This window comes from Suillus clintonianus (genome assembly GCF_016758775.1).
Source record: "Suillus clintonianus strain FC179 chromosome Unknown DEU56scaffold_8, whole genome shotgun sequence".
Classification (NCBI taxonomy): Eukaryota; Fungi; Basidiomycota; class Agaricomycetes; order Boletales; family Suillaceae; genus Suillus; species Suillus clintonianus.
Window position 1 is genome coordinate 154,402 of NW_024539232.1, and position 22,332 is coordinate 176,733.

General features: G+C 49.7%; 6 protein-coding genes across 6 annotated transcripts; 4 read left to right on the forward strand and 2 right to left on the reverse strand.

Annotated features, from left to right (window-relative positions):
- The first annotated feature begins 17 nt into the window (after window positions 1-17).
- Window positions 18-1,890, forward strand: DEU56DRAFT_547541 (uncharacterized protein). Its single transcript, XM_041346740.1, has 2 exons — window positions 18-292; window positions 351-1,890. Exons 1-2 carry the CDS (start codon window positions 201-203, stop codon window positions 1,591-1,593), a joined length of 1,335 nt encoding a protein of 444 aa, XP_041213127.1. The 5' UTR covers window positions 18-200; the 3' UTR covers window positions 1,594-1,890.
- A 121-nt stretch (window positions 1,891-2,011) lies between these two features.
- On the forward strand, window positions 2,012-3,788 carry DEU56DRAFT_777432 (uncharacterized protein). The gene is made up of 6 exons (XM_041351768.1): window positions 2,012-2,310; window positions 2,426-2,694; window positions 2,750-2,842; window positions 2,895-3,171; window positions 3,225-3,433; window positions 3,489-3,788. Exons 2-6 carry the CDS (start codon window positions 2,474-2,476, stop codon window positions 3,604-3,606), a joined length of 918 nt encoding a protein of 305 aa, XP_041213128.1. The 5' UTR covers window positions 2,012-2,310; window positions 2,426-2,473; the 3' UTR covers window positions 3,607-3,788.
- A 994-nt stretch (window positions 3,789-4,782) lies between these two features.
- On the forward strand, window positions 4,783-11,479 carry DEU56DRAFT_777436 (phospholipase D). Its single transcript, XM_041351769.1, has 28 exons — window positions 4,783-6,163; window positions 6,214-6,335; window positions 6,387-6,617; window positions 6,674-7,261; window positions 7,320-7,448; window positions 7,499-7,580; window positions 7,628-7,724; window positions 7,774-7,812; window positions 7,865-7,958; window positions 8,010-8,077; window positions 8,135-8,205; window positions 8,254-8,350; window positions 8,405-8,470; window positions 8,525-8,549; window positions 8,599-8,773; window positions 8,822-8,876; window positions 8,925-9,084; window positions 9,136-9,222; window positions 9,277-9,351; window positions 9,398-9,415; window positions 9,473-9,594; window positions 9,648-9,907; window positions 9,959-10,530; window positions 10,583-10,687; window positions 10,746-11,019; window positions 11,071-11,137; window positions 11,188-11,353; window positions 11,408-11,479. The coding sequence occupies exons 1-27, from the start codon at window positions 5,050-5,052 to the stop codon at window positions 11,213-11,215; spliced, it is 4,821 nt and encodes a 1,606-aa protein (XP_041213129.1). The 5' UTR covers window positions 4,783-5,049; the 3' UTR covers window positions 11,216-11,353; window positions 11,408-11,479.
- A 529-nt stretch (window positions 11,480-12,008) lies between these two features.
- Window positions 12,009-12,582, reverse strand: DEU56DRAFT_850156 (stress responsive A/B barrel domain-containing protein). The gene is made up of 4 exons (XM_041355176.1): window positions 12,536-12,582; window positions 12,332-12,481; window positions 12,178-12,276; window positions 12,009-12,129 (listed from the first exon to the last, which is right to left on the reverse strand). The coding sequence occupies exons 1-4, from the start codon at window positions 12,552-12,554 to the stop codon at window positions 12,098-12,100; spliced, it is 300 nt and encodes a 99-aa protein (XP_041213130.1). The 5' UTR covers window positions 12,555-12,582; the 3' UTR covers window positions 12,009-12,097.
- Window positions 12,583-13,169: 587 nt separating this feature from the next.
- DEU56DRAFT_752283 (stress responsive A/B barrel domain-containing protein) lies at window positions 13,170-14,856 on the reverse strand (the record flags this gene model as incomplete). The annotated part of the gene is made up of 10 exons (XM_041349621.1): window positions 13,170-13,201; window positions 13,250-13,348; window positions 13,418-13,607; window positions 13,724-13,739; window positions 13,917-13,944; window positions 13,998-14,059; window positions 14,109-14,187; window positions 14,480-14,578; window positions 14,635-14,796; window positions 14,838-14,856. 10 exons carry the CDS (start codon window positions 14,854-14,856, stop codon window positions 13,170-13,172), a joined length of 786 nt encoding a protein of 261 aa, XP_041213131.1.
- Window positions 14,857-15,794: 938 nt separating this feature from the next.
- Window positions 15,795-16,501, forward strand: DEU56DRAFT_777449 (uncharacterized protein). The gene is made up of 3 exons (XM_041351770.1): window positions 15,795-16,050; window positions 16,158-16,217; window positions 16,252-16,501. The coding sequence occupies exons 1-3, from the start codon at window positions 16,028-16,030 to the stop codon at window positions 16,394-16,396; spliced, it is 228 nt and encodes a 75-aa protein (XP_041213132.1). The 5' UTR covers window positions 15,795-16,027; the 3' UTR covers window positions 16,397-16,501.
- Window positions 16,502-22,332: the final 5,831 nt, after the last annotated feature.

Below are 22,332 nucleotides of genomic sequence, written 5' to 3' on the forward strand. Positions count from 1 at the left end.
GCACTGCCAGGATGGGACACAGCAATTCTGCCGCCGTTGGGATTTTCTTTTGTCCCAGCGGGCTACTCTTTGCTTTCATGGTCGGGACCGATTGGAACCGGAGCTATGTCGGGTTTGATGAGCCCCTGTGTCGCAGGGTTACATGATTTGGATCCATAAAAGAGTAGCTTCGCTAGGGTGCTTCGCCCCGACCACGAAGAATGCCATCAATACTCAGACGATCTCGTCGTCGCGAGTTAACCCTCACGCCGTCATTCACGAACGCAATCCAGGAAAAGGTTCACCCTCTGCAGTGAGTTTACTCTTCTGCGTGTCATCACTAGGCGTTTCCCACAATTAATATCCTGCAGCTCGTTCCTAGTCGATCGCGCCGATTTTCGTCCCCCCTCACCATCATCTTCAACAGCAAACTCTCCTGACATCTTTCGCCCTTCTCTGACGTTTTCTCTCTACCGTAGTCCAATTTCCAACCTCCAACATCATCCCATTCACACACTCCCTCCCGAGCTTCTCATTTGTATCTTTGAGCTGGGGTCGTTTGACGATGCCCTATTCCTTATCACCATCTCGCATGTCTGTCATCCATGGAGGATGCTTGCTATACACACGCATACCCTCTGGCGGCGTCTTTCGTTTGGTTCTCATGGATTGCGTCTGTGGAAGGAACGCATAGCCCGCGCCCGTGGGTGTTCCCTCGACGTTGCAATTACACCTTTGCAGCACCATTTTCCCGATATGGATGCGTTAGCCCAGCAGCTGCATCTTCTTGTCCCACACATATCCAGAGCGCGCTCATTGGAGCTGCGGTTTTCAACTTACTCGCCGTTCTTATGGAACACTGCTCTCGGCCCTATATGCCGTCAAGAGCAACGTGATGACGACATGGGCAGACATCCTTTTCCTCCATTTGTGCACGCGATGCAACTGGAGGAACTTACTCTGTGTTTTCCAGCAAATGATGACACAAAGGAGTTTGCTCTTTTCGCAGGCGTTGCACCTCGGCTGCATAGCGTCACGCTTGATGGCATTCGTCTGACCTGGCTTCCAGAGCTTTATGGACGCCTCACATATCTCGACTATACTCATCACGGGTTCACAGCTGGGCCAACCGCCGTGGATGAAGTTCTAGGAATGATTCGAGTTTCATGCACACTACGCGAGCTTCGCATATGTTTTAGGAGACGAGTGCTGGATGGAGAAGTTTTGTACCTACGCCACGATGACCTTCCCGCAGGACAGACTCACCTTCTGCAGCTCGAGCGACTCGTTCTTGCCGTCGACGAATCGGATGTCGACATACCTGCTGAGCTTACATCGCTCTTGTCCCGCCTTTCTGTGCCCAGCCTTCTCGAACTACATCTGGTTGACTTTCGCTTTCAACCCGCTAACAGACGCTGGTGGAAGCCAGCGCCATTTCCCGGGCTCAGAGCTGCTCTGAGCCTTTTTCATGTCACAATACCAACCAGCACCAAGGTTCTGACGATGGTGGGCCGCTGGGCAGATCATTCTTCCATTCCTGCCCTCGCGAAACATTTCAGAGAACTTCACAGTTTGGAAGTAGATGGTGTTGAAATGGATCTTGTTCACTTGTAACACCTCAGTGGAGATTTGCCACTGCATGATGAAGCGTGGATATAATGAGGAATATACCTTTTCTCCCTTCTTTGCAATAGTAGACGAGATCCCACATATCATTCCTATAGGATCCACACGTGAGTCAAATTCGGTGAACTGAATACAAGACCTGTTTAATTTCTGCAGCAATGGACTTCTGCCACACATCTATGATTCCTGATTGGGATTTACACAGTCTCGTTGCCAACACACGCCTTTTGTCTTATCTGGATGGCACCGCGGACCTACAGCAACTAGAGTCTGCCACGGACCAACCACGGACCCAATCATTTCGCTAGTCTTTCAAGAAAACGCATGTCCAACGCTACTGAAACTATGTTCGGTCGACCCGGCCCGTCCATTCTCTCCAACATGATCCGAATGCATGTCACCCGAAATGTTAATAACTTACGTCTCCTAGTACGTCTCTCACCAGTAACATGTGTTGTCCAAGGATAATTCATGGCATGCTAGTCTCCCTTTGACTAATCCATGTCTCTTCAACTTGGGCCGCATGATCACCCGAAAGGTTATTTATCTCACCATGTATTGGCCCTTGGATGATCCGACGCTTGAACGTGCAGGTTTCGCTTTGACACATCACCCGCTCATTTTCATGCCCACTTACAACCGCACACGTACAATAGCACGCCCATATTTTACATCACCGGTGCAGCGCGCTAATATAAGACTGAGGTGAGAAATACATTCACTACCATACTCAATCAACCCTACTAACTTCTACGTAGTCTCGCGTTTTTCTCTTGCAGGTACTTACTGTGATACTAGAGCTCTTTCCACTCAGACTGAATCTCTCGCTTGTTTCTTCCAGCCTGCTTCTCTCGTTGCTCATATTACCATGTCTACGCCTGATAATTTTGTGCTGAAAAAGCTCTTCGATCTCAATGGCCTGGTCGCACTAGTGACTGGTGGTGGCACAGGCATTGGCCTTAACATTGCACGTGGCCTCGCTGCTAACGGGGCCAAGGTTTACATCACCGGCCGACGAAAGGAGGTTCTTGATGCCGTTGTCGCGGAGTGGAATGCAACTAAGGGAGACGACATGGGGCCTATGATCTCGTAAGATTCATTGTTTCTACTCGTTTCGTGCGGACTGATCGGGCGCAATCCATAGGCATGAGATGGATGTAACTAAAAAGGACAGCATCAAAGCTGGTGTAACGAGAATATCCCAAGCAGAGGGAAAGCTACACATTCTCGTGAACAAGTATGACATCTACTCTCCCTATTGTTTTGTGACTCATCATGATCGAACAAAGTGCTGGCCAATGTGGTCCTGTCTCTGATGAATTTAATCAACCATCGCCGACTGCTCAGAAGGAGGCCGGACCAATAAGTGAATACCTCTTCAACAATGAATCGTTCGAAGAATGGAACTCCCTTTTCGCGATTAACACTTCTTCGATCTACTTTGTGACCATTGCGTTTTTGGATCTGCTCGACAAGGGCTCCAAGGATCACGATAAAGAGGGGTTCTCTTCAAGCGTCATCAACATCACAAGTATCAGCGGGCTCATAAAGGTTGCACAGAGACACGTGAGCAAAGTCACACCTGCGGTCGTTTACTATCACTGACTTTGGTGGACAAGTTCTGCTACAACAGCTCAAAAGCTGCTGGGTCTCACCTCACCAGGATGCTTTCGACGGAATTTGCTCTCAAAGGAATCAATGTCCGAGTAAATGCTATCGCGCCAGGCGTGTATGAAAGCGAGATGACACACGACGCGATCACCGGACGAGCAGCAACTGATTCGGTCGGTATGCCAGTGGTGTCTGTACCAGCGAAGAGGCCGGGGACGTGAGTGAAGCTTGATTCGTGGACCAGCGCATTCACTGACGGAGAATTGTAACAGCGCTGCTGAGATGGCAGGCACCGCCGTGTACCTTGCATCGCCTGCTGCGGGTTACATGAATGGGCAGGAATTGGTCATTGATGGTGGGTACTTGGCTGTGAATCCTTCCAGGGTGTAGAATGTTGTGGGTCGGGTTGCCTTATGGCCTTGCGGAGCTGATTTCTTTGGGTCATCGTGTATTATTGTTCCATCCGACATGTCGTGTACAATAAGTATAGTCCTGCAGCAGGCGAACAGGGTATAGATGTAATACTTATATTTGGCATTTGCAATCCGATGGGATCGCTCCATTCTCCGAAGCTTTTGTTCGTCTGTATTTTGAATACCTGCGCCGTGCTCCGTGGCCGGGTCCGCTGGCTGGCCGGACTGTGGTGCCATCATAGTCCAACTATCTGAAGAGCGCGACTGAAATGAAGCTCACGCTGGGCTAGGGCGCTCCTTATTGTCTGAACTGAAATCATCTAATGCCCACACAATACGATTGCATCGTGGTCGGGAGTGGTCATGCAGGCTGCTCTCCAGCCTCTGAGGATGTACATTCCAAGTGTGGGGTGCAGAAACGGTTCCATTTCTCCGGAAGGAGGAATCATGATGGGTTGTCGAGATGAGAACATGGAGGAACTTGCAGACACTGAGCTCCTTGAGAAAGGGCTCAAGGACAAAGAGGGCTTCTTCAAGACGGTGCGCAATTACAAAACGGCAATCCGAAATCATCGAGCTGAACACCAAACTCTTGGATGGGACCCTATGGTCTTTAAGATGAACTCTCGACTCAGTCTACCACGGTAGAAAGTCAAACAATTCCAGGGGGAGCTACCGTTGAACTTCATTGTAGTCAAGAAAGGCGGTCCTATCATGTGGCAATCATAGACTGAGTCCAATCGTCAACCGTGAACGTAGAAGCAGGAGTTGATAGTTAATTGAGCACCAGGAAGAACGATTGGTTTGCCAGATCTTGAAGATCAACATTGTTAATCAGTGCACCTGTCCCTCAGCCAAGCCCATCAACGAATCCACGAGTCTTTGACTGTCTTTCACCAGTTCACTGATGGATGTTCAGAGTTAACGTTCGCCAACTGCCTCCAGCTGCCAACACTCAGGCCTCAGGCCCCAGGCCCGGGTGTGCGCGGACTTCAAGTTGGAGATCCTATAAAGTAGTAGGTAAGTACTACGCATACGTACGCCGCGAGCAATGCTCCGTAGCTAATTATAGCTTGACAAGTGAACTATAAAAAGACACTAAATCGATCCATTACGTCAACAATTATGAGCGTCTGTTCGTGTCTTCCTCTTTCATTGACAAGCCACGAGGCAGTTGACCTAGTCACGGTGGATTGCTGAGAACCGTGACAGTAAGCGCTGCAATCCTACGGCTAGCAAAGTCTTGGACACTGGTCACGTCTCCGTCTAGTCGTATCGAATTTCTCGCTGTCTTCCTCGAGCTACTCGCGTCAACTCCGCAATTGCCAATCACATAATTATAGGCTATAAAATCGAGCAAGCGGTGGAGTCGCTGTTGCAGACTTAAAACTTCTCCATCTGCATATATTGCGACTTTGCAATGGGATTTGCAGACTTGGTCAACGCTGCAATCACCGCTAGCCATGAACAGGACGCAGAAGGGAACTCTGCCAATTCGTCGGGACATGGCAAACACGATGACACCGGTAACGTTGACTCACGGACTTCGATAGACCAGCACATGAGCCGCGTTGAATCACCAGCCCCAATTTCACCTCCCAGTTCTCCGCTCAGGACACCGAGGACTGCTCTCCCTGACACACCCTCAAACCGTACAGGACCACCGCGCTCCTTGTCTTTCAGCTTCTCCCACCCTAGTTCTTCATCCATCCCCCGTCAAATGTTTGTCAATGGCCAGCAGGAATACACCGACGCCTTTGAAAATGATTTGGGAGATCATGGAAGAACCTCGTTTCAACATAATTCAAGTTCATCAAGCTTCCGCGGTGCGTTCGAGCTTAGCCCTTCCCTGGGAAAAGCGACCGTAGATAAGAAGGGCAAAGCAAGAGAGAGCAAGCTGTTCGATCGGTCCCACGATTCCCCAATAGAGGAGAAGCCGAATTCAATATTTCCGGAACCTTCTAACACAATAATTGAAGAGGAAGAAGAGAAGGTAGAGCGGAAACCCATGTCTCGCCATCAAACAATAGGACCCACTCGCAAGCCCACTGATCCTCCTCCTCGGGACCTCCAGCGCTCTCAATCTCACCCTCCCCGAGTAGAGACCAAGAAGCCAGGAACATCCGCAAAATGGAGCAAATTACGTGGTCTCTTACCTTCTGTCATTCGCACAGGGCAATCTGTCGGTCCTGCACCACATTCTGTGGTTACCTCGCATGAGGTAAATATCACGGACGAGCTTATTACGGGCGGTTTGTCGACATTGATGCTGCATCTGTGGTTCGAACATGACGAGAAAGGACACCGGCGCATCCCTGTCCTCCTTCATCGTCTGCGCATACGGATTAGTGACAGTCTACATCCCATGCAAGCGCATAAAGCTGTGTTTCGTATCGAGTGTGAATATGCCAACGGCGCAGTGCGTTGGGTGGTCTACAGGCAGCTTCGTGATTTCATTTCCATGCATACGCATTACGCTGTGGCCAATGCATTCAGCAGTCAAAAGGATGCATTGCCGGAGTTTCCTCGAACTAGTAAGAGTTGCACACTTGTCGATATTTGCAAGTACTAAGCTGTTGTACAGGCCTTCCTTACTTTAAATTCTTGAAGAAGGAATCCGGCGGGCGTCATGTCAAGCAAACTGATTTCGCTCGTTTGCAACGAGAAGCGCTAGAGGACTACCTGATTAAGCTTATACGCGCTGTTGTTCGTCTGTCCTCATATGTCGCGATTACCCTTCACAAACAGCACTTTTAGATGTTTCACCCAACCTCAAACCGAATCGCAGGCTTCCTTGAGATAAGCGCGTTATTCATCACTCTTGCTCAGTCTGGCGGCGCACAATATAAAGCTGGATACCTGCGTATTTCTACAGAAGGAAATGGCCCTGAGTTTGGGCGAAAGTCAGCACGTTGGCGCGAGCGGAAGGAGGCTCGGTGGTGTGCCGTTCGCGAAAGTTATATTGTAGTCGTAGAGGACCCAGGAGAGGCAAGCCAAGCGTCAACTCACTGTCAATCTTTCTGCTACTAATATGCATGACTTAGATCGTAATTTGGGACGTCTTCCTTTTTGATACAGATTTCAAGATCATTCGGCCCACGCGGTACTATCGCAAGGGTTTGCACCTCTTGCGCCCAGAACCAGAGGACCGTGAATTCCTTATTGGCGTCAACGAGACACAGGCGCAGGCGCAGACGCAGTCACAGACTCAGACCCAGACTCAGACGCAGTACCCACAGGCCGAGGTTGACTGTCTCTCTGCAATAGATAGCATCAAAAGTCGCCTGTCGCGGGCCCTTCGATTTGCTAATAGGTCATCGCCAAATATTGCAGCCAATACGGGTAGTGAGGTACAGGGCAATGGCGATGTTGCCACTGGAGTGGGGCATACGAGCACAGATACAATCAGTTCTGGCAGCTCCGTATCATCTCGCCCTGCGACACCGATGTTGGATCCGTCTACGCACGTGAATCCTCTGAAGGGCAGCTCTGCCGTGGAGGGCAGAGAGACCCAAGCGGAGACAAACGAGCAGGAGAAGAGGAAGAGGAAGAAACGGTCGGATGATGTCTCAAAGCATACGTTCTATGTTGAGAATTCGCAAATGCGGTTGAAATTGTTTGCAAGAAATGAGGTCGGTTCCTCAAATCTAGTGACTATACATTACTGACGAGGTATGCTCGCGGGCTTAGCGTCAAATGTTGCAATGGATTACCGCCCTAGAAAAGGCTGCTGCTACGACCCCTTTCGTCGCAAAAAATCGCTTCGACAGTTTCGCCCCAGTGCGATTGAACGTCGCTGCTCAGTGGCTTGTCGATGGAGTTTGTGTCTCCCTTTCTCCATATCATCTGGCATTGACAACGAGGAACAGCGCGACTACATGTGGAATTTGTCCCGGGCTATACTTATGGCGCAAGAGACTATCTATATTCACGACTGGTGGCTGTCCCCCGGTACGTTCATAGCTCACCATGGCGGTCACCTTATTTATGCAGTGCAGAGCTGCAACTGAGGCGTCCTAATAAGCTCAAGTATCGCTTGGATCACCTCCTTGAAAGAAAGGCCAAGGAAGGCGTCAAAATCCACATAATTCTATAGTAAGAACTTTTCGAATGTCAGTACCTAGTGTTGCTGATCTACTTCTAGCCAGGAAGTATCGAACCGAACTACCCCCACAGATAGCAAGTAAGGACTAGCAAGCGTGTCGTAGATCTTGTGGACTTACCCTACTATAAAGCTACGCGAAGCAACGTCTCGTGTCACTACACCCGAACATCATGGTTCAACGTTCCCCTTCACACTTCCAAACTGGTACATTCTACTGGGCGCACGTAAGGGTTTCCTACCCAAGAACGCGGATACCACTGATATATCCATAACAGCATGAGAAGCTCTGCGTTATTGACGAAACTATCGCATTCATGGGAGGGATTGACCTATGTTTCGGAAGGTGCGAAGTCAATTCAGACGTCGACCAGCTTTCATATCACTCAACAATGGTCTAAAGATGGGATACGCCACAGCATGTCATCGTCGATGACCCGGAGTTGTCGGCAGAAAAGATTGAAATCTGGCCAGGTATGTTTTAACCATACGGTTAGAGAACTGGCTAACCATGCATCCCAGGCAAAGACTACAGTAACCCACGGGTCCTTGATTTTCATGCGCTAAATAAACCCTTGGAGGACATGTATGACAGGACGAAGGTGCCCCGGATGCCTTGGTACGATGTTTTTTGTTTGAGGGAAACATTAACATTCATAACTTGTCCTTTAAGGCATGACGTAGGCATGCAAGTCGTGGGCCAGCCTGCTCGCGATATGGCTCGACACTTTGTCGAAAGGTTTGTTCCCGCATTTATTCACGCAAAGGACATTGTTGACTTACCGAGCTACAGATGGAATTATTTACTCCGGTTGAAAGTGTGTTTGTCGCCTGATAGATCTCCTGCTATTGGCTAACTCATGTTAGAACCATTCTCGAAACATGCCTTTCCTGCTACCTCCGCCCGAGTACAAACCCGGAGAACTTGCCGCGATGGGTCTGACAGGCACATGTGAGATGCAAATTTGCAGATCAGCCGGTCCTTGGTCGCTCGGTACTCCCAATCGAACTGAACATTCGATTCAGAATGCATACTTGAAAGGTCAGGCACCATGGCTTGCACACGAGGGGTTGCTAACACAATCTTTAGCTATCGAGTTGTCAGAGCACTTTGTGTACATTGAGAATCAATTCTTCATAACTTCGTAAGCACTCTCTGCTCAGCCATCACTGCTTGCTGATTTGTCTCGTAGGACCGTCGTGAATGATGTCAAGATTGAGAATCGGATTGGCGATGCTTTGGTAGACCGGATCACCCGCGCACATCGCGAGCGCACTCCGTGGAAATGTTGCATCGTCATTCCCCTTCTCCCTGGCTTCCCCCTTCCCATTGATCACAGCGACGCCAGCGCAGTTAGTCGGGAAAGATCTTTTCTGAAATCTTGCACTGAATTGATGTGTCAGATTCGAATCATCGTCGAGTGTCAGAACCGCACTATCTGCCGTGGGCCCAACTCAATATTTGCTCGACTTCGTAAAGAGGGTATAGATGTGCGTGGATGAGTTTTACCAACGGGACCGCTGTGCTTATCGCTGGTTGATTAGCCCGATGACTATATCTCTGTGTTTTCGCTGAGAAACTGGGCCAAAATGCGGAACGGTGTATTGGCTACGGAGATAGTAAGTGTCTAGGCTTGTGCTTTCGAACCACCTAACCACGCTATAGGTATATATCCATGGCAAGGTATACATGCTGATTTAATATTTGAAGCTGAATGCTCAGATCCATCGATCTCATCAGGTTTGTATCGTGGATGACCGTCTGGCGATCATTGGCAGCGCAAACATCAATGAGCGTTCCCAACGTGGCGAACGAGACTCGGAAGTTGCTGCAGTCATTAGAGACACTGACCTGATTGATGGGTATGACTTTCTCAGTCATGCCTTACAGGTTTCTGATGGCGTTGATACACCAGGACGATGGCAGGAAACCCGTTCAAAGTCGGGCGATTTGCACACACTTTGCGAATGCGGCTGATGCGAGAGCATCTTGGCGTGGATGTCGACGCCATGACTGAACATGACCCTATGCCCCACGAAGATACGAAACCTGACCAGGAACAAGAGGTGTGGGACCCAGAATTGGAGCAAGAGCATGGTGATCGCGACGTTACTCAGGTCAAGCATGCTTCTATGCGGAATATGCTCCACACCGCAGGCGACGGTATCAAACACGGTTCGTGTTCATCGCAGTCTCGAAGACTTGACAGACTGACCTTCGATTAAGGTGGCGACGCAATTGCTTCGAGTACTTCCCGGCACCTCAAGAAACCTACTGGGAAGGCAGAACCCCACGAGCCAAGCAATCCGGAGCAAGATGGATCCCTGGAGGAGGAGCGATTGACACACAGCCGTGAAGGCACCAAGGCGCCAGGGTTCTCCAGCACGATGGTCCCTACTGTGGAAGAGACAGTTGTTCAAGAACGCCTGCCTCCGGCTTCGCAGGCTGAGAACCCTCCTTTGAAAGACAAGATAGAACATCGGCTGGGCGAAAACTCTGACCCCGTCGAGAAGCGCACAGCTGATGGAGAAGCAAACGGTGCTCCGGCGCTTGCGTCAAGGAACCCGCAGACCTATAACGAACCACTTCATGTGGAGTCGGGAGTCAATGACCCGGACGAGCTTGAGAAGACTGCTCCTGGAACAAGGGCCCTGCCCAGGAAGCATCTCGCTAGCAAGGCCAGCAATAAAACGTGGGTTGTGCCGACCCCCGCTCCCCATGTAGATCCAGAGGGTTTCGAGGACCCGATATCTGATGCATTTTGGAAGAACGTATGGAAGGCTTGCGCTGTGCATAATGTATGCTATCTTTGCTGTTTTTTTTGGTGAATGTTCTTATTCTTTTTCGCAGACTGAGATTTATCGCAAAGTTTTTCACGCTGTCCCTGACGACCTCATTACAACGTGGAAGCAATACAAAGAATTTGTCAGTCACCACGAACGCTATTCTAAGCCGGTTCGTACAATTGAATCTTCTCTCCGTTACGTGTCTTTAGAATACTCTTATACCATAGGCAACGGGTAGCCATTCGTGCGACCCAGCATCACGAGTACCCTCAGAGACGGCGCACGAGGATGGGCCATATCAAAAGGGAGGATTGGCGAATGCTGCTGAGGAGAGCCGCGAGACCTTTCATACCAACGACGGGAGCGACGGCGCCCCCAGAGGTTCTCACCCCCTAGACAAGGATATTCGTGGCCGAAAACCTGTGAATGGGGTAGAGCCTTTCACCAAGCAGGAGCGAGATGAAATGGAGGAGCTGTTGAAAGATGTCCGTGGGCACCTTGGTGAGTGCCATCCATTCCCTCCTTTATCATCGACTTCTTATATTCTCGAAGTTGTGTATCCCACGCGATTCTTGGAAGTAGAGGATAATGCAGGGAACTTCGTGTTCAACGCAGACAGGTATGTTGAATCAAATGTCGTATTTCTTGCTTGTTGTTCATAGTTGCCAGGATGCTGCCTCTCCAGATCTATGACTGAACTTTCTTCGCACCATCGCTTTCACGGACTCATTTCACATAAATAATCAACAATGTATATATATTACGCGCACTCCCAACATATGTTTTTAAGGTTCCATTGTTTTTCAAGCTGTCTCCATGTCGAAGACCATCTTGTCTGGGAGTTCTTCCACTATGTGATCTAGTTTGTTGACAATATTGATATACGCACCTTCAAGGTACGGAGCGGAGAGGGCCCGGTAATCAGTATGCGCCCTATGCGGGCGGAATTCATCCAGTTTCTCTTTACTGTCAAACAAAAAAATCGCCCCTAGAGTACGTCGGATAACAAGTCTTGAGCTTCTGTGAAACAACCCACCCATGTCATAGCCATGGTCGAGGGGGTTGAGGATCTTCTCTCCGGTGACAACGCTCTGAAGCGCGGATATCCTTGACGGAAGCTCCTTGATAAGTGCCTTCACATACTCTCTTTGCTCGGGGGTCGCCTCTGACTTGAACTTGTACAGGACTGCGCTGGCTGTGTCAATCCCGACTCGGAGTAAGGTGAGGGGGTTCCAATGGAAAGTCACCTATATTGTAGATGGCCATCATGGACTCAGATGGAACCGGGAAGTGAATGGTTGCTCAAAACCTCGGACGTATGATACGCCAATTTGGATTCGTGAGCATTCTCTATTTATGTGCGACACGGTGCACTGCATGTCAGTGCATGATAACGAATTGGATGGATGTGGCGAAATCTCACACACGTACTTCTCCACACAAGAAACACTCGCAACCCAAAGGACCAACCTAGGTCAATTTCCTAGTGTTCAGCTCTGAGCAGATGCGCATGATAATTGATATTTGCAGTGGATTTAACCATCTACATGTAAGTAGAACAGCTACGTAGTTTGCCCCTCTAAGCTGTCTCAATATCAAAAATGAGTTTGTCTGCTCTCTATTCAGTTCAAGCAATATTTGAACAGCAACATAACCTACCCTCAATATAAGGCGCCGTCAACGCCTGGTAATCGATATGTGCCTTGTGTGGTCGATACTCGTTCAACTTGGCTACGCTCTCAAATAGAAAAATAACCCCTAAAGGGCGCCTGTCAACCACTCGGTTTGCAGATGCTGACAAGAAATGACGTACCATCATCATAGCCATGTCCAAGAGGGTTGAAGACTGATTCGCCAGTGACGAGGCCCTGTATCGCGGGTATCTGGGACGGAAGGGTACTGACAGAATCCTTCACGCTCTGACGTTGTTCAGGGGTCGCTTCAGGCTTGAACTTGTATAAGACTGTGCTATTTGTTAGATCACTTGAAGTTGGCTTGAAGGACTCGGAGGGTCTACCTATATGGTGAATCGTCATGATGAACTGGAAGGAGGAACGAGAGGATGTCCGAGTCCAGTCACATGAATGTGTATTTAAGCAGAACGGTACGGTGCGGAATACTATTTATAGTATGATTCAGCGGCCAGAGACCGGGACGGGCGATGTATGGGAGGAACGACTCTTCTGTTAAATGGGTTGTCACCAGAAAAAAAAACTCGGCTCAGTGATTAGGGAGGTTGTGGAGATGACAACAGACTTTTAGCATTGCAATTGCCTTCCAGTCGACAGTGCCATCGTGGCTCCCAGCGCTCACTCCGACTCATGCATGAGCGCATTATGGCACTTTTATCATCTAAACAGCGAGTGCTATCTGCGATGGAAGCTTTTGGGATATATGATGGCCTGTTTCTGTTGAATTCTGGTGTCATCTCGGGCTTGAATTCGTAAAGAACTGTCCACTGGGCGTCAGGCTTCATTCAGCCTGACTCAAAGCCGTTCGTCACCGAGTGTACCTGTCTCACGGCTCACGGATGTGGTGAATGGTATGATGATGTTGCAGAAAAAAATCGTCACAACCCGAAGGTGATTCCGTATATTTAGCCAACAACCCTATAGTAGTAGAGCATCCGTGTCAAACACTATGTTTCCCCTCTAGGCTGTCTCGATATCAAAGATGAGTTTATCTGCACCTTGTTAAGTCAAAGCAATCTCAAAACAACAACAACACCTACCTTCGACATAAGGCCCCACGAACGCCTGAAAATCAAGATGCGCCTTGTGCGGACGATACTCGTTCAACTTGGCTACGCTCTCAAATAGGAAAATAACCCCTGAAGCACAGTCTTATCAGTCATCAGTCACCGGCTTGCAGACAAGAAACGTCGTGCCTCCGTCATAACCATGTCCAAGGGGGTTGAACACTGTTTCGCCAGTAATGATGCTCTGGATGGCGGGTATCTGCGATGGAAGGGTGTTGGCGGAGTCCCTCACACTCCGTCTTTGCTCTGGGGTTGCTTCAGGCTTGAACTTTAATAGGACTGCGGTGTGTGTTAGAATCTCGACTTGAAGCTGGTTGGGAGGAGGGTCTACCTATGTGATGAATCGTCATGATGGATCGGTCGAAGGGTCGAAGGAAGGGATATCCCAGTCCAGTCACATGGATGTGTATTTATGTTCGGTGCGAACTCTATTTATATGAAACGGACTGAACCAGCGGTGGGACTGAAATTGATTTATTGGAAAAATGTTGTATGCGAGAGGGATGCATGGGGCCCGGGGGCTAAATCTTTGGATAAATGGATTGATGATCAAACGAAGTCAAGGGCCTCTCGAGACGACAGCGGACTGCCACCATCATTGCATTATTAGAATGCCAATCCAATTCACACTGCCACTCACTTCGATTCGATATCGAATATGAGCTTATCTAGAGTTTCATGAGCCCCCCTCAAGCCATACAAGAGATCGCGCAACACGCACCTTCAGCAGCCTCCACATGAACCATATCCGCCGGACCACATAGAAGGAGGATAGCCGTTCTTCTATATCATGGAGGACAGTAAAACACGCGGGTGGTGCAAAAGCTCATACCCATATATGAACGCATTAGGCGCTGTTTGACCCCTTATAATGGCAAGTGTTTCTGAGGATGGAATCTCTGATGAACTTTCTGTGCGGAGACAAGTCATATATTTAGACTGAAACGATTTCGGGATCAATTCCATGACTTGCCGGGGTGCATGGACACGCCAGGGCCCAGGTGAGAATAACACTTGTCTACACAGAAAAAATGGTTACAATCGAAGGTGATTCATAACACAGTAGCCTCAGCCATCACCTGTATGAGCAGTACAACATATTATCAAACCAGTTTTCCCTTTATGCTGCCTCGATATCAAAAATGAGTAGACCTGCGCCCCATCATTCAATCAAAGCAATCTCCAGATAACAACAAAGCATACCTTCCATAAAAGGCCCTGCGAATGCCTGATAATCAAGATGCGCCTTGTGCGGGCGATATTCATCCAGCTTGGCTACGCTCTCAAATACAAAGATAACCCCTGAAGCGAAATCGTATCAACCACCTACAATTTGTTTACAAACCAAAATGCCGTACCTTCGTCATAGCCGTGTCCAAGGGGATTGAACACTGTTTCACCAGTGATGAGGCTCTGGATTGCGGGTATCTGTGATGGAAGGGCGCTAACAGAGTCCCTCACGCTCTGCTTTTGTTCTGGGGTTGTCTCAGGCTTGAACTTGTACAGGACTGTGCTGTGAGCTAGAATCGAGTTGGTTTGAATGTTTTGGAGGAGTATTTACCTATGTGGTGAATCGTCATGGTTGAATCAAAGGGATGAGAGAAAATGATATCCTAGTCCAGTTACTTCATGCGTTCGAACGGATTAAGGAGCTTCTTGAAACGACAATGAACTGCCACCACGTGCGTGAAGTTGCGATTTTATGCCAGCCAGCCATAATTGCAAGAAAGTTCAAATCGATATCAGTGCTGCTTATATACTACATGGAGCGGGGGTGCTGTACAAGCTCACCTCCATCATACCCATGCATGTGTAAAAGCATCAGGCACGGTCGTTCCTGTTATCACAGCTGGCGCTGAATGGCGGGTATCTGCGAGGGAAGGGCGTTGATGGAATCTCTGATTTGGCAACTGTTTTTGTTCTGGCGTCGTTTCGGACTTGACTTCGCAAAGAACTGCAGCCCTGCATGTGCTGCATACAGGTTAGCACTGATCCAAATAAGACTCACGTAAGTAGGTGGTAAATTTAAACTACGTAGCGCTCAGTTGGCAGTGACAAGTCGATGCTATGCTGGCAATATGATGAAATACCTCTCGAGGATGTGTCAGTCAATAACAAACAACCTCTTTACACACGTTGGCGGCAGCTCCAGTGTGAATGAGTCACTATAGTGAGTCGTGACCTCGATGGACTAATTCTCGCTACGGCAGCCTTAGCCCTTGACCATGGGTCTTGTTGTGCCATGGCCGTTTTGACCTCAACCGTGACCAACGGTTAATGGTTTTTAGTGGGCCTTAGGAAATTGCCGCATCTGTGCCGCAACCTGCTGATTCTGTAATCGGGTGCGCCTATAACATCATACTACTCCACCACTGCACCGACACCAAACCACCCTTCTTATCAAGTCCACTTGCAGCACCGTTATAAGCAGCTGCGCGAAACTTGGTGAGACCACTCAACGAGTTTCACACAGGCTCACGCTTGGCTGTTATCGTGGGAAAGTGCTTCAACTTCCTCCCAGATCAAACAAGTTCGCAGGCCTCAAGACTCTTATGTTATTCTCCCCCCGACCACGATCGCTTGCACGCCCAGGCCTGTGGAGCAGAGGTGAAGATACCATTGTGCTGAGCGCTTTTCCTATGTTGCGTTGGAGTGGATAAAGTGGGCCACCAAAATCGTCAATATGCCATCCAATGACTACGTTTGCGACCGAGGGCCGCAGGCCTGCGGGTGTCGAAGATCAACTGTATTATGAACGCTCCCTCAGCAGATTCGTGAGTCTCAGTCTGCGTCACTTGGTCTGGTATATATGCATATATTCACATTGTCACATTTATTACGAGTTGAATGCAGATTTATGGAACTCATTTGCAGTCCTTAGACCCTTCCTGTTACTATCGAGGTCTTTGTTTTTGGCGAGGACGCTCGTTATGACACCATGGTGCACCTGCATTCAATATCCCCCCTAAATCCAGCCTGCTGGAACCGCTCATGTTAGCTCCTTCTCTTCGCTTTGCCTCAATTTCGTCTCTCGTTCGCTTGCTCTTGCCCGGTGCTCTTTCGCTTTCCTTCAGCTGGTTCTTGTCTCGTATATTTTTTCACCCCTCACAGTTCACATGATTCTTGCACGTATCATCTTCATGGTGCTCTCGTTCTCACCGCCTTCGTTGTGGCTACCACGATCAACATTCATGTTGTACTGTACAATGTACACAATGAACCACATATTTGGTCGAACCCTGTTCTCATATTTCTGAACCCCTTAATTGCCAAGTGCGATGGGAACAAAAACGGCCACAGAATGACCGGAACGGCGATGTTCTTCTGTTCATTCAGCTTCTCAATTTGCTATGAGGAAGCACCAATGAATATACTTCAACAGAATCCACTCTACAAGACGCACGCGCATCTCTGATGGAAACGGTATACCTGGTACAAGATTACGTGCTCTCACAAACACACGATGAGCGTCACGCAATCAGCTCTCCAGCGAGCCTTTCGCTCAGATAACCCTGAACTTAGACTAGATGCAGTATAGAATAGAATACAGAGTATGATCTACTGTACATATGTTCGGTGTCACATTCAAGTTGTGACTGAAATATTCCATGACGGATCAATTGCTGGAATACGATCATCGCAGTGCTAAGGTCTGCAAGTGTCGATTTCAGTAAGTGCGAGGAACGGAAAGTACATTGAACAGACTCACTGCTCGGCACTTTTTCCAGTGTCGTCCATGTGCCATGTGACTCAAATCAAGCTCAGGACCTCTGGGTATCACTAATGCAGTCCCAGTACTATAAAATGAATGTCGAGAAGCAGGTGGTACCCAGAATAACAGCCTATGTTTGGGCCCTACCACCCATCCACTGTCATCATTCAGTGACCAACGGGTTGAACTGCGGTCGTCATGGGATTCTTCCTCCATTAACTCAGAAGTGTCGCACAGCGCATGGATGGAGTTGGGCGAGAAGCAAATGAAGTGATTATCTGAGAATGCAGAATGATCTGATTCGCCGGTGCACTGTTTCAATGGCTGCTTTGTCACTGCACGCCACAGCCGAACAGTCTTATCCCCCGAACCAGAGACGATGCGAGTTCCATCCGGCGAGAACGAGACTGATTGAACTGACACAGTGTGCCCCTGCAAGGGCTCGCCGACTGGCTGCCCCGTTGCTGCATCCCACAGCCGAACAGTCTTATCCGCTGAACCACTGACGATGCGAGTTCCATCCGGCGAGAACGAGACTGATAGAACTGAATCAGTGTGCCCCCGCAAGGGCTTGCCGACTGGCTGCCCCGTTGCTGCATCCCACAGCCGAACAGTCTCATCCCAAGAACCACTGACGATGCGAGTTCCATCCAGCGAGAACGAGACTGATTGAACTGAATGAGTGTGCCCTCGCAAGGGCTCGCCGACTGGCTGCCCCGTTGCTGCATCCCACAGCCGAACAGTCTCATCCCAAGAACCACTGACGATGCGAGTTCCATCCGGCGAGAACGAGACTGATTCAACCCAATGAGTGTGCTCCCGCAAGGGCTCGCCGACTGGCTGCCCCGTTGCTGCATCCCACAGCCGAACAATGTTATCCCTCGAACCACTGACGATGCGAGTTCCATCCGGCGAGAACGAGACTGATTTAACTGAATGAGTGTGCCCCCGCAAGGGCTCGCCGACTGGCTGCCCCGTTGTTGCATCCCACAGCCGAACAGTGTTATCCGCTGAACCACTGACGATGCGAGTTCCATCCGGCGAGAACGAGACTGATTGAACTGAATGAGTGTGCCCCCGCAAGGGCTCGCCGACTGGCTGCCCCGTCGCTACATCCCACAGCTGAACAGTGTTATCCGCTGAACCACTGACGATGCGAGTTCCATCCGGCGAGAACGAGACTGATTGAACTGAATGAGTGTGCCCCCGCAAGGGCTCGCCGACTGGCTGCCCCGTTGCTGCATCCCACAGCCGAACAGTGTTATCCGCTGAACCAGTGACGATGCGAGTTCCATCCGGCGAGAACGAGACTGATTCAACTGGATCAGTGTGCCCCCACAAGGGCTCGCCGACTGGCTGCCCCGTCGCTGCATCCCACAGCCGAACAGTGTTATCCCTCGAACCACTGACGATGCGAGTTCCATCCGGCGAGAACGAGACTGATTCAACCCAATGAGTGTGCCCCCGCAAGGGCTCGCCGACTGGCTGCCCCGTCGCTGCATCCCACAGCCGAACAGTGTTATCCCTCGAACCACTGACGATGCGAGTTCCATCCGGCGAGAACGAGACTGATTCAACCCAATGAGTGTGCCCCCGCAAGGGCTCGCCGACTGGCTGCCCCGTTGCTGCATCCCACAGCCGAACAGTCTTATCCCAAGAACCGCTGACGATGCGAGTTCCATCCAGCGAGAACGAGACTGATAGAACTGGATAAGTGTGCCCCCGCAAGGGCTCGCCGACTGGCTGCCCCGTCGCTGCATCCCACAGCCGAACAGTGTGATCCCTCGAACCACTGACGATGCGAGTTCCATCCGGCGAGAACGAGACTGATTGAACTGGATGAGTGTGCCCCCGCAAGAGCTTGCCGACTGGCTGCCCCGTCGCTGCATCCCACAGCCGAACAGTGTTATCCGCTGAACCAGTGACGATGCGAGTTCCATCCGGCGAGAACGAGACTGATTGAACTGAATAAATGTGCCCTCGCAAGGGCTCGCCGACTGGCTGCCCCGTTGCTGCATCCCACAGCCGAACAGTGCTATCCGCCGAACCAGTGACGATACGAGTTCCATCCGGCGAGAACGAGACTGATGTAACTGAATCAGCGTGCCCCCTGAGCACGGTCTGAACAGCCGGCCAGTTCATGTCACGTCCAGATACTACACGAAGAGTATTCGGAAACCGTGCAGAAAGCATTCTTGATAGCGGAGAGTTGACAGGTGAGAATGGGAGTGCTGATACATACAGATGTGGCGTGCTGTATAAAATCATGCCGCCGAAGACTTGAATAAACCTCTGTACGTCTATCGCAGTCGATGAGATGTCTTTGAATTCGGAATGGCCCTGTGGTTGCGCGTGAGCGCTGCAACTGGCACTCAGTGGCAATCTACTCACCTTCAGCCACTGGGGAATGAGTGAAAGGGCATAAAATGCACCGGTGAGCGCATTGACGAGGGCGAGTGACTCGAGCCAGAAAAATAACCGCTCGTGGTCGAAGAATGATTTTACTTCTTTCGCGAGGTCCTTATCGAAGACTGCGATTCGTACGTGTGAGGTCCAAAATCGAGATGAATAGGACAGATGTGGGGGAATACATGTTTCAATTCGGTCTTGCAGTCCGGGATCATCGCAATTAGGAAGATACGAAGACGTTAAATCACAGATATTGAAGCGAAGACCGTGTTTCATCACTTCAAGTGACGCGAATGCAAGGTCGTGCTGCGCCTTAGACATGTCGATGAAAAACTCTTTACTATGCTGTTGGTCCGTCAGGAAATCGCGGAAGGATGCGTGAAGGGGTCGGATTGGGGAATCTGGGTTTGTGGTGCCGCTGAGGAGGGAACCCATGGATTTTACCATGAGCCCCATGTCATAATGATCCTCTCTGGTTGGAAAATGAAGCCTCATGGCGTTCAGGGAAGCTAAAGGAAGGGGTTCAACTGTGCCTAGTATTTGTTCCATCACTGAGCGAAATCTCGCTAGCACCGTCGAATTCAGATTCTGCGAATGCTGGACATTGGTAGACGGATCCCTGTGCATGATGTTTGATAAAATGAGGCGATACATGTCATACAACAGTATGCTCCTCTCAGCAGGATTGCGTGACACCACAGCCTCGTAGCATTCCTTTGGAGATAGCCAAGCATGGGACTCTTTGATGTATCCGCAAGCGAGACGCGCCCACTCGAAAAGTCCATCAGCTTTCTCAGCGAGGACTGCAAACTCTCTGTCCTGAAAATCCAACCCTTCCAACTCCTCGGATATGTAAGCTTTGATGTCGCGCATTGCGACTGCTGCTGGAATATCATCCATTGACATTTGGCGAATATGTTGAACACCCTGAAACTGCTCATTGATGTCACTGAGCGGGCGAGAGGTAACGATGAAGCGGAAGTTGTTTGGGAGGTCTGTGATTTTGGGAACGGCAGTGTTGCGGTGTTTACCAGCTAGAATGTGGAGGAGCTCTTTCCGTGTCTCTACTCCACCGCTCTCGTCCAGTGCATCGATCATGATCACGATGGGTCCTATAGTTGATTTGGATGACTTCCCCAGTGGTTCGATAAGAAGCTTCTGCCATTGCTGGAGGATATCCGCTGTAGTCTTGAGGGAGGTCGAGTTCTGGACCGCATCTGCCAATGCTCGCTTCATTTCCGGGTCACGGTCAGCTAGGTCGCGCGCGATCGTGGAAAAGATCTTTTCATGGCGACGATCTGCTTCTCGCTGGCGGTCAAAAGAGAAACATGAACCAAGCCCTCCCATGTCGCTGAACGACTTAGCGATGGTGTGAGCGATGGCCGATTTTCCCTTGCCTGCAGGGCCAGATAACCACAGCACCCGTGGAACGTTGTCCCCGGTGCTGTTGACCCATTCGGTGATCTCGGAAAGGATTTCTGTGCGTGTCCCTTCAAGGCATTGTTTCCTGGTGTCTAGTCCTGCGGCCACTGCATAAGTTATACCGCTGAGGTCCAGTGTTTCTCCTGGAAAGATATGAATATATGTCAAGTCACAAGCACGTCTTAACCCTTACCCGCACGGTGGATGTGTATAGCTACGTCGTGAGCAACTTGGTCCCGGAAGTTTTGCATGAGCTTATCCAACACGTCGCTGTACTGTTGAATCGTATCATTCGTTTCGGAGATAACGTTCTTTCCGAGTCTCTTCCCTGTGATAATGGTAGAAGCTTGAGACGGTGCAAAGCGCAACAGCTCGTAAGACTCACAAAAGCTCTTGGTCTCCGCATAATTTTTGATAAAATGGGCGCATTCACGGATCTGCTGAGAGATCTGCCCAAGGATAATGCGCATTGACGAGATTCGGCCAAGCATGTCGCCTTGTGTCACGAAGCTGTAGACTTGACCCAACTTCTCAAGAAGTTTGAGTACCGCGCTGTCGCGATCCACTTGAGCTAGAATAATCTGCACAAATGGTTACTGAGTGGGAGTTAGGAAGAGGACAAGTAAACATACTTTGGATGCACAAGACAAGATGCCCAGTGCCATCTTTGCATATGGATGCACCTATGGAACGAGATTAGTTCAGTTCTGATCGAGAGGAGGGCCCATACATTCGCGATCTGCTCGATCACAGTGTCAAATATCCTGAGGGGTTGGAGATATGTGTCCTGGAACTTGTCCGCAGTGTCGAGATTCTGTTGTGCAGATTGGCCAGCAGATGCCACACTTATCACAGGTCCTGAAAGTGGATGCATGCGCTTTGCAGTCTCCTGTGCACCCTCAAGTGCTGATTGGGGATCAGCCTCCACTTCCAAATCAGACGGAACAGCCTGAACCTGCACGAAAATTTAGAGAGAACGCAGAGACTAAAGGGGAAGTTTGAGAACTTACCTCGATCTCTGGGGTCGATGAAGCAGGTTCATGATAGACGTCATTCGGGGGATTAGGACTGCGGCTGCCGGAATCCTTCGAGCGCTGTTGTGCAATATTAGCCGTATTCCAGGACATTCAGTATGCATTCACATGGACTCACAGAGGTTCCCAGGTTATTCACACCGTCCTTAACCTTCCCCAGAAATCGACGAACTTTGCTACGGGGTCGGTGCTAGACGAAGGATGCATCAATTGGGGTGAACCAAGTGATCCCGAAGAGTCACGTACGGAGCCTCCACTGGCTGTTGCTTCGTTAGATGTGTGGGTTTCTTGAGTCAATGATTTGCCTTTTTTCATTGTTGTGAATAGTAGTCGATGATTTGAATCAATCTGTAGCGAAGTAAGATAAGGAATGCATGTCCTACATTGTTTGCCTCGAGGCTTTATTTGCTGTAGTGTTGACTGCGAGCGCTATACGAACAAGTATAGGCATTCGGCCCTCAATATTCAACGTTCAACCG